General features: G+C 48.6%; 2 protein-coding genes and 1 non-coding gene across 3 annotated transcripts; 2 read left to right on the forward strand and 1 right to left on the reverse strand.

Moving 5' to 3' along the window:
- The first annotated feature begins 232 nt into the window (after positions 1-232).
- Smdt1 (single-pass membrane protein with aspartate rich tail 1) lies at positions 233-4,094 on the forward strand. Its single transcript, XM_036208217.1, has 3 exons — positions 233-496; positions 1,964-2,104; positions 3,884-4,094. The coding sequence occupies exons 1-2, from the start codon at positions 311-313 to the stop codon at positions 2,099-2,101; spliced, it is 324 nt and encodes a 107-aa protein (XP_036064110.1). The 5' UTR covers positions 233-310; the 3' UTR covers positions 2,102-2,104; positions 3,884-4,094.
- A 1,167-nt stretch (positions 4,095-5,261) lies between these two features.
- Positions 5,262-9,559, reverse strand: Ndufa6 (NADH:ubiquinone oxidoreductase subunit A6). The gene is made up of 3 exons (XM_036208216.1): positions 9,362-9,559; positions 6,419-6,534; positions 5,262-5,466 (listed from the first exon to the last, which is right to left on the reverse strand). Exons 1-3 carry the CDS (start codon positions 9,534-9,536, stop codon positions 5,335-5,337), a joined length of 423 nt encoding a protein of 140 aa, XP_036064109.1. The 5' UTR covers positions 9,537-9,559; the 3' UTR covers positions 5,262-5,334.
- A 3,218-nt stretch (positions 9,560-12,777) lies between these two features.
- Positions 12,778-12,884, forward strand: LOC118597551. Its single transcript, XR_004946852.1, has one exon. It is a non-coding gene; the product is annotated as a U6 spliceosomal RNA (small nuclear RNA).
- Positions 12,885-15,297: the final 2,413 nt, after the last annotated feature.

The following is a 15,297-nucleotide window of genomic DNA, read 5'->3' on the forward strand; positions in this document are numbered from 1 at the left end:
CTATACATTTCGGTTTCTTAATTAATTCAAGGCTTTAAGTGGTGAAGGTCACTAATACCTTTACAAAGTCAGCTCCAGAAGGACGGCCGGGAGGCGGGGAGGGGGGGGGGGTCGTTGTCCTTCTGACGTCATCCCGCCAGGCGGGCGCCCAGGGCTTTCCCACCGCGGCAGGAACGCGGGCACTGCGCAGGCGTGAGGGCTGCGTTTCCCGTGTGTGTCCAGAGTCTCGCGAGGCTTGGAGGCGGGTCTTCTGCGAGAGGGTCGCGCAGGACGTGCGGGGTGTGGATCCCTGCGAGGGGCGGAGCTGGAGATGGCGTCCGCAGCGGCTTGCCGGCTGGCCTGGGTCGCAGTCCGACCAGGGCCTCTGTGGAGCGGGCCGAGGGGGACGAGAGGTGGCGATGTTTCCGCCGTACTGGGGAGCTCAGGTCGCAGCCTGGTACCGTCGAGGTCGGTCATCGTGACTCGCAGCGGAGCCATTTTGCCCAAGCCGGTGAAAGTGAGTGTCTGACTAGAGGCGGGGCAAAGGGGTCGAGGCCACTCACTGGGGGAAATGAGTGTGGCCTGTGCTGATTGACAGGCGCACAGGCCAATCACAGTATTGGCATGGATTGGGGTTGTGGCCCTAAGACACAACTTTGCGCAGTTGGGTTGCGGACTTTGACAGGTGGAGGAAGATGTTAAGCTGGGTGCCTGGACACAAGCTGGAAGGCCGCAGCGGGATGTGCACTGTCTTATCTTGAGGGGCGCAATGACCCATCTTCTAGGGCCAGAAGAAGAGTCGATTGTGTCGACTTATACAGGTCAGGCAATCTCTGCCTCAGAGGTGATGGGATAAAACCATCCTGAAGAAGAGAAGAGGAAATGCGGAAGTAATTAATATACTTAGTAAAAAAGGAAAAAGGATGGGGGCGGGGAGACGCGGAGCAGGCCCTTCTATCCTGAGAAGTGTGCAGAGAATCTTGCAGAAGGGTTTTTAACAGGTGAATCGGGGCAGAGCTGGCGTCCGAAGCTGGTAGCAGAGTTAGGTCTTGACAACCAGGGGCCACGTCTCGTTTTTTTGTTTTTTTTTTTCCCCACACTGAACGCTGTCATTTGCCCTCAGTGCCCCTAAGGAAAATGGAAAGTCTCGTAGACCAAAGGTGTGCTTTTTTTGACCGCAGGGCCGTGTAGCGTTGAAGGGGAAACGAAATCTTTTAGAGGTGGTCTGACCACAATCGGGGTCCACAGAAGAAGCAGGAAGGTGCAGCTGCTTTATAAAAAGGCACAGCTAGGAACCAGAAAGCAAATGCCAGTGAAATGTCACCGGCTTCCCTCCAGTCCATTCTGTCTTTTCGTGTTTTTAAAGTTTAATGTGGCAGTTTCTCAGGCAGCAGGAACCAGTTACTTAAAAGAGAACTGTATGGAAGGACCCTTCACTGCACATCTTTTGTAACTCATTTTTTATGTGTATGGGTGTTTTGCCTGTATGTATGTCTGTGCAGCACTTAAGTGCCAGATGTCTACAGAGGCCAGAAGAGGGTGTGGTGTTCCGTGCAACTGGAGCTACTTGCTTATGAAAGTCTATGTGGGTGCTGAGAATCAAACCCAGGTCCTCTGGAAGAGCAGCCAGTGCTCTTAACCACTGAGCCGTCTCTCCAGCCCCCGAAACTCACTTTTATGGGGTAGATCTGATCAGTCTAGCCATGCTAGTGTACACCCAGTTGTTTATGGGTTTGCAAGGGATTGGTTGTGCCCTAATTTTTAGTTACTTAGTAAATTTAGTTTAGTTTTATGCTTTTGTTTCTGGTATCGATTTTGATGGCCACAAAACTCACTTTATCTCTTTGTTGCTCTGAGTTTTTCCAAAGACTTTAAAATTCAGTTGATGTCTGGATCTGGGGTCATTGGAGGACATGCCACTGAGAGCCAGGGCTTGAGATGCAGCCGCTGGTCTCGAGTGCTCACGGCAGGCCTCTCTCTGCAGATGTCCTTTGGCCTCCTCCGTGTCTTCTCCATTGTGATCCCCTTTCTCTATGTTGGGACACTCATTAGCAAGAACTTTGCTGCTTTACTTGAGGAGCATGACATTTTTGTTCCAGAGGATGACGACGATGACGATTAACGGGTAAGACCTGCCTTTCCTCTAATTGGACAGGAACAAGAGTAGGGTGAATCGTCTGATCTGTGACAGTCTGGCCTGCAGCAGCGTTTGGACGTTCAGGGCTGAAGACTCAATGAGTTCACCCACTTCAGACATTTTGTCTTTCTCCTATGTTGGATGGAGATAACTTGACTAACAGATTCACTGTTACCTCTTACAACTAGGTTAATATCCTAGCTAGCTTTTCTGTTGTCCTTGATGTACCATCATTCAGTCAGCCAACATTTTCTTGATTTAATATGCTTTATACAAGTCATGTAATCTCTGCCTCAGAGATGAAGGAGTAAACAGTAAATTATGAAGGGGTTAAAGGGAATGAAGTAATACACATAAAAAGGGACAATGGGGAAAAGGGTGGGGGGATGCAGAGCAGGACCTTCAGTCCTGAGATAGATGCAAGGAATCTTGTGGGATTTTCACAGATGAACAGGACAGAGCTCTGAAACTGGTGTCTGAGGCTGACAGCAAAGTTAGGTCTTGGCATCCAGAGTTCTTGACCAAGATAGTGAGGCCAGCAGCTTCATACTGAAATTTAGAAACTGGCAGGGGATGGGAGAGATGGCTCAGCCATTAGCCTTTGCAGAGGACCCGAGTTCTAGTCCCAGCACACACTTTGAGCAGCTCACAACCACCTGTAACTCCAGCTCCAGGGGATACACCCACCTTCTTCTGGCCTCTGTGGGCACCCACACACATAGCAAACACATATATAAGTGATTTTTAAAAGGCAACTAGCAAATCCTCAGTGCCGTCAGGTTTGTTTGTTTGTTTGAGATAGTTAGCTCTGGCTGTCCTACAACTCACTATATAGACCAGGCTGGCTTCAAACCCACAGATTGGCCTGCCTCTGTGCTATGTTACTGCTGTCCGTCTACCACTGTGCTCTGGCCTAGCTAGTGTGCTGCTCACAAACCCTTTAGGCCCCAGTGCTCTTCCTATTCAGCCTTCCTGTGTTCTAATGTGTACTGCATGGCTAGACTGTCACAGGCAGGACACTCTGCCTTTCTGCCTGGCATTCTTGGCATGATCTGGTCATACCGTCTAGCTCATTTTTATCTTCCATATTCCCAACCATAGGAGGAAGTAACCTTGAGAGGGTCATGTCTTCTGTGGTTGTTTCAGAGTGGGCTCTCTGCAGGAGCCATCACTTTATTATTACTAGCATTCACTTATGTGCCTATGTGTACGAATACAGTACTCATGGAGGTCAGGAGACTGTTGGGTCCCTTGCAGCTGGAGTTACAGGTAGCTGTGGGCCATTTCTTGTAGAACTGAACTCTGGTCTTCTGCCAGAGCAGTCTGTGCTCTGATTGGCTGAGTCACCTCTCCAGCCCCAGGAGTCATTTCTTGAGTTGCCCTCATCCTAACCCATCTCCAAGTATAGGCCCATTGTTCTACCCTGTCTTAACTCCACCCATTCTTCGTTGTCTTTGCTACATCTCCCTTTACCTCCTATTTAAAAATGACTGTTGCTAAAGCCTGGTGTGGTATTGCCAGGTTTTCTGATCCCCGTCCCAAGTAGAGGCAGAGCTCAAGGATAGCCTGGGTAAAAGGAGACCTTATCTCAGAAAGCAGAAGAGGAAAATGTCCCAGGCCTAGTGGCACTCACCAGTAATCCTAGCAGTGGGGAGGTGGAGGCAGGAACAAGTTCAAGATCATCCTTGGCTACAGTGAGTTTGAGACTACTCTGGGCTACATGAGACTGTCTTTAAAAAGAGTGACCGATGCTTGCCTTTCTTACAGGGCGTGGAGAAGCACAGGAAGGAGAAAGCACTAACGTGGTGGTGGCATGCTCAGCCCCTCCCCTGGGCAGAGGGGTCAGTGAGCCCTCAGCCTTACCTCACGGTTTGTGACAAGAGCCCAGAATCCCTCAATGTGCTGTCCACAGAGCACTGGAAATAACAAGCAAGCCAACTATGAGTAACATAATAAATATGAGTGGTGTATGATTGAATGGCTGTTTCCGTTTCTCATTCCCAGTAGTCTCAGCTGCACTTTGTTTTTTCTCTTCTATATCCAAGAAGCATCTTACTTATTACTAAGAGTCAGGACATCCTGGCTGCTACACAACCACAGATGTCATCAAGGGGGACTGAGAACCTTTTCCTTCTAATTATTTTTAACTGTATCTGTTTGTGGTACTCTTGGAGGCCGAAGGCATATGGCCCTCCTGGAGCTGGAGTGAAAGGTGGTTATGAGTTGCCTCATGTAGGTGCTGGGAACCAACTCTGGTCCTCTGCAAGAGCAGCAAATGCTCTTAGCCACTGAGCCATCTTTCCACCCCTACCCTGAGATTTTTAAACATTTTTTTACTTTACAAAAGTCCAGCAGAAACTTTCCTCAAAGCCACTTAGGCCAACACAGCCTCTTAGCCTGGAGGGGTTGCCATGTGCTAAATGTGGAGTTTTGTTACTTCTTAATAGTTAGAATATTTTGTAAAACTTGGGCTCCGGGGGTAGGGATCCTTGGTGCTTGGGATCACTCAGTAATTGTATCTAAAGACTCTTGAGTACCTTTCTCCAGCGTTCAGGACTGTCCAGGGAAGGAGGTAGAAGAACATCAGTAGTTCAAGGTCATCCCTGGCTATAGAGTGGGTATGTTGCTATCCTTGGCTACATGAGATCCTGTTTGGGGGAAAAAGTGCAGAGTAGTAGGATGACTCTGTTCTCTGTTTGCATTGAGTACAATGAGTAGGACGTTCATTTCAGTTTTAAGGACCAGTGCTTCTAAGTAGAAGGTCTAGGCCTTGAGCATCCATTTTCCAGGGGAAAAGAGATTATCTTGTCGGCCCTACTGCTGTCCCCTAGTGTGGGCTCTGTCGCCTCTGATAGGAAGAGCCTTGACACCAAGATGCCCAATCTTGGAAGTGCAACTACAACAACCTAAGTAAGTACATACATAGTAAGTACAACTACAATAACAATAATAATAGAGAATCTGGACAGAGAAGAAGCCTTACCCCTTCCTGCTTCCCCATGCAAGGAACTGATAGAGTTGACAGCAAGCACCACACTCCAGGAAAAGGGAGTAAACATGGCATGCAGACTAAGGCCACACATACTTAGGCAAGAAGTGAGAGGCCACAGGAAATGGGTTTACCAGTGCAAGTTTACCACAAAACAACCATCAAATAATGAGTTTATTTGTACTCTAAAATAATTAAATATTAACATGCACCTTCCCCTGGGGTGACCTCATGGGTCATGGCCAACATAGAACTTAGACAGGAAGTCCTTTGGCCTCGGTGTTTCTGTTTCATGGAAAAACCGCATTATGTGTGTCCGCTGCTTCCACACCTTGATGGTTTCCTGGAGCTCCATCTTTCCCTGTGCATGTGAAGGGAAGGTGGTGAGTTCAAGCCGTCAGATGAAGAGCATATACTGAAGGTCAGTACTCTGTGTGGCATGGACTCTTACTGACCTTAGGTGAGTAACTCTTCTAAGGCAAGTGTCTGCATTGGCAGGGTAGTGGGACTCCATGACCTGAGGCCTTTCAATCGGAAGCAACTAACAGGTTCCAGGAGCCTCCAGGTCCCCGGGACTGTGCAATATGATTGGTTTAACTTCCTGCTTTCATATGACAGTTCTGTGGTATTTCCTGGTCTACCACAGAGCTACTACTGACGGAGCATGACTGGCCAGGGAAACATGAGGGCCACAGTTGGACTTCCTTTGTACTGTACCCAAAGCCAGCCTGCCTTCCTCTTCTGGTGGTTGGCATAGAGGTGAGACAGTGACTTCCAAGGGTGGCATCCTTCCTGCTTGCCATCGTTAAAGTCACAAAATGCAAGGCCCTGGTGGATTTCCCCTTCAGCAATCTCACAAGCTTATTTGGAGGCTGAGGCAAGAGGATGTCTGATTCCAGCCCAGGCTACATAATGAGTGTCTCAAAAGTGGAGACCTCCATGGCTTTAATTCTGGTACTTGGGAGGCAGAGGCAGGTGGGTCTCAGGACCAGCCAGAATTACACTGTAAGACCCTGGCTTTAAAAATAAAAGAGATGGTGACCTCCAGTTGATCCAGTTGAACTGGGAAGCAGCGACAGCTGCTAAGTCAGCAGCTGTCTTTTTTTTTTTTTTTTCTGAGTGGGGGGTTCAAGACAGGATTTCTCTCTGGAGACCAGGCTGGCCTCGAACTCAGAGATCAACCTGCCTCTGCCTCTGAGTGCTGGAATTAAAGGCATGTGCCATCACTGCCTGGCAGCAGCTGTTTGTTAATGGACTCAGAAGTACAAGACAACCTGGCGGATCTTTTAATTTCATCAGAGAGGGTCAGTTACCTTAATGACCAGTAGATCAACCACTCTGGGGTCTGTGACATGAGCATTCTTCATGAACATTTCTCGGACTTTATCCCGTCCCTGTTTCACGGTGATGTCCAGTTGGTAGAAGTGCACTAAAAAGAAAACATGACTCCAGACATTAGACCATTTAAACATGCTTTCAGTAGATGGTCACTGAACACGTACAAGGGGCTCCCACATAGCCCAACCCTCAGCCCAGACACAGGGCAGGCTAAACTGCCCAGCCTGCAGCTCAGTGCTCTTGACTCCGCCTCCAGTGAAGCTGGAAGTACAAATGTGCCCATGTGCTGTGTATGTGTGTGTGCGGGGGGTTTTGGGATAGAATCTAGGGCCTCTCATATGTTAAGTGAGAGCCCTATCACTGAGGAATATTCCTGCCATATTACTTTATAGAATAACCAGCAAAATAAGATGCCAGAGTTGAAATTTACACAAAATAATGTAGTGTAGGCCGTAAGTACTACATGAATTTGAGAGTTGAGGGGTATTGCTAAGGGTTTGTACAGGGAGGAAGGCTTTAATCAAATAATTAAGACTATGAGCTTCACATCTCTAGTCCTTTGTTGAGATTGAGATAGTCATTTCCGACTGCAAAGATACTCAGCTCTGCCATACACATCATGGAGCCATGAGCCACTGTATCCCCTACCCCTCAATAGAATGGACTGAAATGTCAAAATAAACCTCTCTCCCCTTAAAAGGGGTAGTGGTGGCCTGAAGAAGTGGCCCAGCTGTTAACAGCACATATTGCTTTTCCAGAGGACCTGAGTTCTAATTTCCAGCACCCATATGAGGCAACTCAAAAACACCTGTAACTCCAGCTTCAGGGGATCCATGCCTCTGGCCTCTGCCAATACTGCATTTACCTGTACCCATGTACACATATACACACACACACACAATTTAAAAAATAATATATATTTTATAAGTCACAATATCCAGCAATCCATTACATCAGTGCCTAAAACAGCAGCACAAACTTAGTGACTGAACTTAACGTGTCACATGGGTGTCCTTTGGAAAATAGGTTGTAAACTGGACTTACTGAGTGGTAACATGCCCGTATACCCAGCCTGTAAACTGGAAGTTAGCCTAGGCCTGTATGGTCCCATGGATACACAGAAAGATACTGTTTCAAAAGAAAATCAGATTTTAGTCACTTTCATCCCCTGACATGCAGCCTTTAGCAGATTTGCTGCTGTCATCAAGGATACAAAAGGATTATTAAGTGTTGGATGAAAGGGCAGAGTGATCGAGGCATACAAGGCTGAGACAGAATATCAAGGGTTTACAGATACATGGTTAAGGAGATCAGTATATTCAGTTAATGAGGATACCTTGTGCTCTGGCATTCTTGTGACATATTCACCCTGATCTATAGAATTACTGCAACCAGCCAGCAATGGTAGCACATGCCTGTAATTCTAGCATTGGGAACTCAGGCTGATGGACCTGATGGTTTAGGGAAAATCCTAACAAAAACAAAAACAAGCCCAGTGTGGTGGCACATGGAGGCAGATGGATCTCTCTGAATTTAAGGCCTGCTTGATCTACACAGCAAGTTCCAGGACAGCCGAGGCTACAAAGTGAGACCCTGTCTCAGCAAAACAAAACAACAAAAAGTCACAAAAAAACACCAAAAAATAATAATAACCCCCCCCAAAACATCATAATACTCTCTGAAAACCATTAATTAGGGTCATGCTGTGTCTAAATCAAGTTCAAATCCTTCATTATACTCAAATTCAGTGATCACAGAACCTGGAATTTAGAATCTTACTATTTGTGAGGCATCAGACCTAGAGAGACTGAAGTGATCAATGGTGTATAGCTGCTTTCTGTTAACGCGGGCCTGAGGTTGGTTTTGGTGTTTCATTCCAATCTGTTCTAAGAACTGTGAGGAACACACACACACACACACCCATCAGTGCCTTCTCCAAGCTTTATGTCAGTTACTATAGTAACCTATTTAATAAAGTAACTCCCTGAAGAAGACAGTATCATACCCTTTTCACAGATGAGCAAGCAGCACAAATGGAGAATCTTATCCAAGGTCACACAGCTAATAAAGGGCAGAATCTGAGGAAAGTGCAGCTGCTGCTTCTCAGCAGCTCTGAGGTGTGTGCCATGGTGCTGTCTGTCACTCACTGGAAAATGCCTTCCCCCTCAGATCAGCTGTGGTGGTCCAAGTTAAATACATGTCTACTCAACAACAAAAGATGTCCCTGACATCTGAACTCTCGCCCCTATTAGAATTCAGCACTGACGGGGATAACAAGGTAACAGTCTGCATTCAAGGACCCACATCAGGTGTGAACAGATGAGACTCTCCGCCATCTACGGGAAAAGTGTCCTTAGCAGTAGGGATTAGACTTCAAAATACTAGCGCAAGCTGAGTTAGGAAGAGAGGGGACTCGAGAGGCCATTTCGCCTGGAGGCTTCCAAAGGCACCAGGAAGCTACTGGATGACCTTGGCCAAGTCGTTTCCCTCCTATGTCCAGGTTTGTTTTCCAGAATGGGGATTGGATAACTTCAAGTCCTTCGTCAGTTTGGTTACAAAATCCAATGGGCATCTGGGACATATTCTGGAACTGTGAGTTGACCCTGGGTTCCAGAAGCTCCGGGCTAGCTCTGGACCCCGGACCTGTCAATCCGTCTCTCGGCGTCCTCAGCTACAATGGAGAGCCACTCACAGTCCCTGCTCTCCCCTCCCAGGGGCTTGGTAAGAAATACAGGAACCAAAGCCACCAAGGCGACTAGCTCGCTCGGAAGCTCTGGTATGGGGCACTTCTGCCTCGAGTGACCGACCCTCGTCCCTCGAAGCCCAGGAGTCGTTTCTGCCCTGGTCGGTGACCTCAGCTCGGCCGTGAGACCTTGGGCAGGTGCCTCAGGGCCCTGGATGCACCCCCTGCCTCTCACCAGTGTTCGGCACCTCCCGATACCAAGCGCGGTAGAGCTCGCGCACCCTCCGCTTGGCTTCGTTCAGGTCGCGGCTGAAAATAGGCTTCACGGTGGTGCTGGCTGCGACCGCAGCCTGCCGCAAGCCGCTGGCCGCCATCTTGCCGAGGGAGCCCCGCCCCCTCAACGCGCGCATGCGCTGTGCTACGTGCGCGACGCCCCGCCTTCTGCGGGACGAGTGGGCGGTGCGTTGGCTGGACGGGGGCCCTCGGATTGGCTGGAAGCCTCCACGGCAGACCGGCCCCGCGAAGGGCGTGCTCCTCCGCGGCCAGGCGGACCAGGGGTTGGGGCGTTCGAGGGTGGCGCTGAGGGCTCACGGAGCCACCAGGGGGCGCAGGATCGAGGCTTCCGTCGGCGGAACGCCCAGGCCTTCGCAAAAGTTTGTTCCTTCAGCCCCGCAGGCCGCAGGCTCGGAGGAGCTAAAAGGCGCCTGGCGGCCGCGGTCGTTTTCCCGCAGTAACAGTATCTACTCCTGCAAGGATTGTGTATGTGTTTTCGAAAAACCGTTTCTTCCAGACGTGGCGAAGGTAAAGCGCCATCTGGATGGAACCCTTTGGCGTTTCTCAGCCCCCGGAGGCAGATTATAGTAATAGCTCCATTTCTGGTTATTTGTTTATTTTTAAGTTTTACTTATTGTCATTGCTGTTCATTGTCGTCTGATTGGAACTCGCAGCTGGCCTCAGAACTTGCAGTGACTTCTCTGCCTTTGCAGGTTTGTGCCCACTGCGCCTGGCTGTGGTTGTCTTTGTGTGTGTGTGTGTGTGGTGTGTATGGGTGTTTTGCATGCTTGTATGTCTGTGCACCACGTGTGTTTTTGGTGCCCGCGGAGGCCAGAAGGCGGCAATGGAGTCCCCTGGAACTGATGGTTGTGAGATACTTTGTGGAGCTGGGAATGGAACCCAGATCCTCTGGAGGAGAAGTCAGGGTGCTTAACCTCTGAGCCCTCTCTCCAGCCCCTGTGGTTAAGTTTTTTTAAGACAGGAACTTGCTGTGTAGTCTAGGTTGGCTTACACTGCTGATGCCCGATGCCTCAACTTCCTCGGTACTGGGTGCCATTACACCTAGCTTAATCAGCTCTGTTTTAGACGAGGAATTTTCCATCCCAAACTGTGGAAGCTGAAAGGATCCTTAAGTCATCTATTCTGAGCACCTCTGGCTTTGCTGGCTTGTCTCATTAAGGTTATCACTGGACATTAAGTATAAAGAAAAAAGATGGCTACCACGACAAGTGGTGCCCTTAGTGTTTAATGGAGTTTAATCTCATAGCAGAGGTAGGTATTGTTAGCATTCTTATTTTCCAGGCAAGGAAACAGTACAGAATCTCAGTCACTTGCCACATAGATCATCTCCTTGCCTGACTCCTGAGTAGAAGCCACTGTCTTTTCCTGAAAGTACAGTTGACAGGAGCTTTGAAAGCATTGAGGAAAAGCAAGGCACAGGTTGAGCAGGTGAGTGCTGACCTTGAGTGTGACTCCAGCTGGTGTAGGGATGGCCCTATATCAATCACCCAGTCTTTCTTGATCTCTTTATCTTGTCAAGGGATAGGGGATATTTTTTCATTTACTATTTTTGAAACACATTTGTATATTGTATTTGTGTGTGTGTGTGTGTGTGTGTGTGTGTGTGTGTGTGTGTAGAGGTCAGAAGACAACTTTCAAGAGTTTTCCCTGGGGTCCCAGGGGTCGAATTCAGGTCATCAGGCTTGGTGGCAAATGCCTTTGCTCATGGAGCTATCCTGCCAGCACGTATTTGTATATTTTAATGGATATACAATCCTTGTATCCGGGAACTGGAAGAGATAGTTCAGTCAGCAGAGGACTTGTTATGTGTCTCAGTTAGGGTTTTTATTGCTGCGATGAAACACCATAATGAAAGTGCAAGTTGGGGAGGAAAGGGTTTATTCAGCTTACACTTCCACATTGCTGCTGTTCATCACCAAAGGAAGTCAGGGCAGGAACTCAAACAGGGCAGGAACCTGGAGGCAGGAGCTGATGTAGAGGCCATGGAGGGGTACTGCTTACTGGCTTGCTTCCCATGGCTTGCTCAGCCTGCTTTCTTATAGAACCCAGGACCAGCAGCCCAGGGATGGCACCACCCACAATGGGCTAGGCCCTCCCCCATTGATCACTAATTTTAAAAAATGCCTTATGCAGCCAGGATGTAAAATAAATAGATGAACTAAAAAATTCCTTACAGCTGGATCTCATGGAGGCATTTTCTCAGTGGAGGCTCCTTCTCTGATGACTCTAGCTTGTGTTGAGTTGACATAAAAACCAGCCAGCACACTATCCAAGCATGAGGAACTGATTTCAAACCCATTCCCCAGTGTAAAAGGCTGAAAATGATGGTCTGCAGGGAATGTGGAGACAAAGATCCATGGAGTTTGATTGTCATTTAATGGAGACTAATCAGGAAGTCTCAGGTCCCAGTGAGAGACCCTGTCTCAAAAAAAAGTGGATGGTTCCCAAGCAGGGACATCAGAGACTGGCCTTTGCTTTCATACATACCCTCATATACACAAACACACACACACAAATCTGTACAGTAGTGTTCCATATATATAACTGTAATTCCATGCTGTATGATAGAGCTGATGAATTACTGCCTCATGACTTCCTTATCTAGTAACTGCACCATGCATTATGGATATCTTTGTGGTGGTGTAAACAAACTTACAGTACTTCCAGTCGAAGTACAACATGCACAACTATGCTCAGCACACAGCATTTAATAATTATTGGTTTGTCTATTCACTACTTGTGCTAGTCACTGTTCTGTTGTGAAGACACCATAACAAGGCAGCCTATAAAAGAAAGCATTTAACTGGGGGCTTATGTACAGTTTCAGGGAGTTAGTTCATGGCCATCATGGCGGGGAGCATGGCAGCAGGCACGCAGGCATGGCCCTGAAGCAGTAGCTGAGAGCTTATATCTTATCCACAGGTTGCAGACAGACAGACAGACACTGGGCATGGCCTGGGACTTTGAAACCTCAAAGCCCACCTCTAGTGACATATCTTCTCCAACAAGGGCCACATCTCTTCCAACAAGGCCACACCTCCTAATCCTTCCCAGAACAGTTCCACCAACTAGGGATGAGCCTGTGGGGGCCAAACTAACACATGACTGATGAGCTTTGTTTTATGAATTTTTTTTCTTTCCTTCTCTTTTCTTCCCCTTCCTTTATTTTTTAACGTGGCTAACCTGGAACATTTGGTAGAGTCCCATGTTGGGTGGTTCACAAACCACCATAACTCAGCTCTAGCTTGAAGGGATCCAGTACCCTTTTCTGGTCCCTGTTGAGCATCTGAACACATGTGCTCCCCCCTGTGTGCCCCCCCCCAATTAAAAAAAAATCTCTAAAATTTATCGAGACTTGTGCTTGCTTCAGTAGCATATAAAGTAAAATTGGAACGATACAGAGAAGATTGGCATGGCCCCTGTGCGAAGATGACACACAAATTCCTGAAGCATTTTATATTTTTATATAAGCGAACCCACAAATTCTAAAGGGCAATCATGCTATACTACTCAGACCCAGGGAGACTAAATAACAAGGAAGGCCTAAGGGGGTTCAGCACATGGATCTCCCTGGGAAGGGGAAATAGAATAATTTCAAGGGTGGACTGGGGGCAGGTGGGGATATGAACAGGAGGGGATATGAACAGGAGGGATCAGGTGGCAGGGTGAAGGTGTCCTGGGAGAGATGACTGGAACTGGGGGGCATTTCAAGGGTGAGCTAGAAACCTAGTGCAATGGAAACTCCCAGAAATCCACGAGGGTGACCCTAGGAAAGACTCCTAGTATTGGGGAATGCAGAGCCTGACCCGGCCATCTTCTATAACCAGACAAGGCTTCCAGTGGAGGGACTGGGGCACTAACTCAGCCACAAAACCCACAATTTATCCTGCCTGCAAGATGTGCTGGGCTAAAGATGGCACAGAACTTGTGGGAGTGGCCAACCAATGACTGGTCTAACTTGAGGCCCATTCCACAAGAGGGAGCCCATGCCTGACACTGCCTGGAGGGCCGGGAACTGGAGTCTTGGATAGAACCAAACACAGCCAGGGGGGAACAAAAAGATACTCTGCTATACTTGTAGACTAGAGCCTAGCGTAACTGTCATCAGAGAGTTTCATCCAGCAACTGATGGGAGCAGGTGCAGAGACCCACAGCCAAACATTAGGTGGAGCTCGGGGAATCCTATGGGAGAGGTGAGGAAGGATTGTAGGAGCCAGAGGTGTTAATGACACCACAGGAAAGTAGCCCAGAGTCTCCTAACCAGGGCTCTTAAGGGCTCACAGAGACTGAATGGACAACCAGGGAGCCTGTATCGGTTTGACCTAGGTCCTGTGTACTTATGTTACAGTTGTGTAGTGTGGTGTAATGTGAGATTGCTAACGATGGGAATGGGGGCTGTCTCTGACTTTTTTTTCCTCCTGCTTTTGGGATCCTTTTCCTCCTGCTGGGTTGCTTTATCCAGCCTTAATATGAGGGGATGTGCCCTGTCTTATTATAACTTGATATGCCATGTTTGGTTGATATCCCTGGGAGGCCTGCCCTTTTCTGAAGGGAAAGGAGGAAGAGGGGAGGTAGGGGGAGAGATTATTGTCAGGGACCCTAGGCTGGAAAATAAGGAGATCTGAGGTCTCTACCAGAATATCACCATCATGGATTCTCTTGAGATGCCGTGGACCACTGCAGGATATAGATGGGGGATTATGGGACAAGGAGGCCCTGGGGACTGGCTCAATCCAAAACTCCTAGCTTGAGTTGTCATCCTGGTAGGCCAGGGAGCTCTGTGTGGGGCTGAGAGATAGCAAACTTAGCATAATCAGGGAATGGGTCTGAATCCTGGCTCCCCCAAATTTCTGGGAGCCAGGCTACGGTTTCCCCATCTGTACCAGCTCTGACTCCTCCCATTGCTGGGCCCCTCTTCCTCATCCCAGGAAAGGGGAAATGTGGAACAGGAAGTTGGTGTATATCCATCTGGCGGGGTAGCTGCCCAATCCTGTTGTAACAAGTCTCTCCTTGTTCCCCATCTGTGACACCTGTCTGACCTGTCAGGGATACAGGTCCTTCCCTCCCAGACCCTCCTGAACTGGCAAGGAGAGGGAGAAATTCCAGGTAGCTAGAAGGCTTGACCTACCTGAGTGAGCCTCCCTTGACCTCCTACTTTCTTGTGTGTTGTCTGGAACTCTAGGCCACTTGCCTTAGCTGGCTACATACCTAACCTTTTAGCACTAATGACCAGTCCCCAGGCATTAGGGGGTCCTTGGTGCTGAGTGAATTTTTCTCTCAGCAAGTGACCCACAGGGCCCACCTGTCTGTGTTTTAGGGGCTTCTGTGGTAGAGAGCAAGGATGAAAGGTTCAGGGGCTGGGTCTTGCATTTCCTGAGAAAGTTCTGGCTGGGGTGGCTTGCAGCCTCTGACACCCCCAAAGCGAAGAACCACAAATGAGAAAGGACCCAGTAAAGCCTGTATCTGCTGCTTCTGAAAGCCCAACTGTCTTATTTTCAGGGTCCCAAAGCTGCCTTGGGATATTCACGCTCTCCCCACCAACTGCAGGGCCATACCTCCTGCTCTCTAACCTAGCGGGCATTCTTCAGTGATCCACAGGGGCCCAGGCCAGCCCTTTGACACAGTACTAGAGTCCAGATGTTGCTGAAATATGAGCTGTACCACTCCCAAGGGGAACAGTGGCAGGGACCCTAGCTGGAGTACTGCTGGCCCCTCTGGGGGGAATACGCCTCAGGCTCTCTACTCTAAATGTCTGTGCATTTTCTGTCTCAGAATGTGACTCAATGCACTAACGTGTCAGGGAAGCAGATGATGCTCAGGCACTCTTGGGCGCGAACCCTGTGCTCGGCTCAGCACAGTTGCTGTGTGATGAGGAGG

Source organism: Onychomys torridus, chromosome 16 (genome assembly GCF_903995425.1).
Source record: "Onychomys torridus chromosome 16, mOncTor1.1, whole genome shotgun sequence".
NCBI lineage: Eukaryota > Metazoa > Chordata > Mammalia > Rodentia > Cricetidae > Onychomys > Onychomys torridus.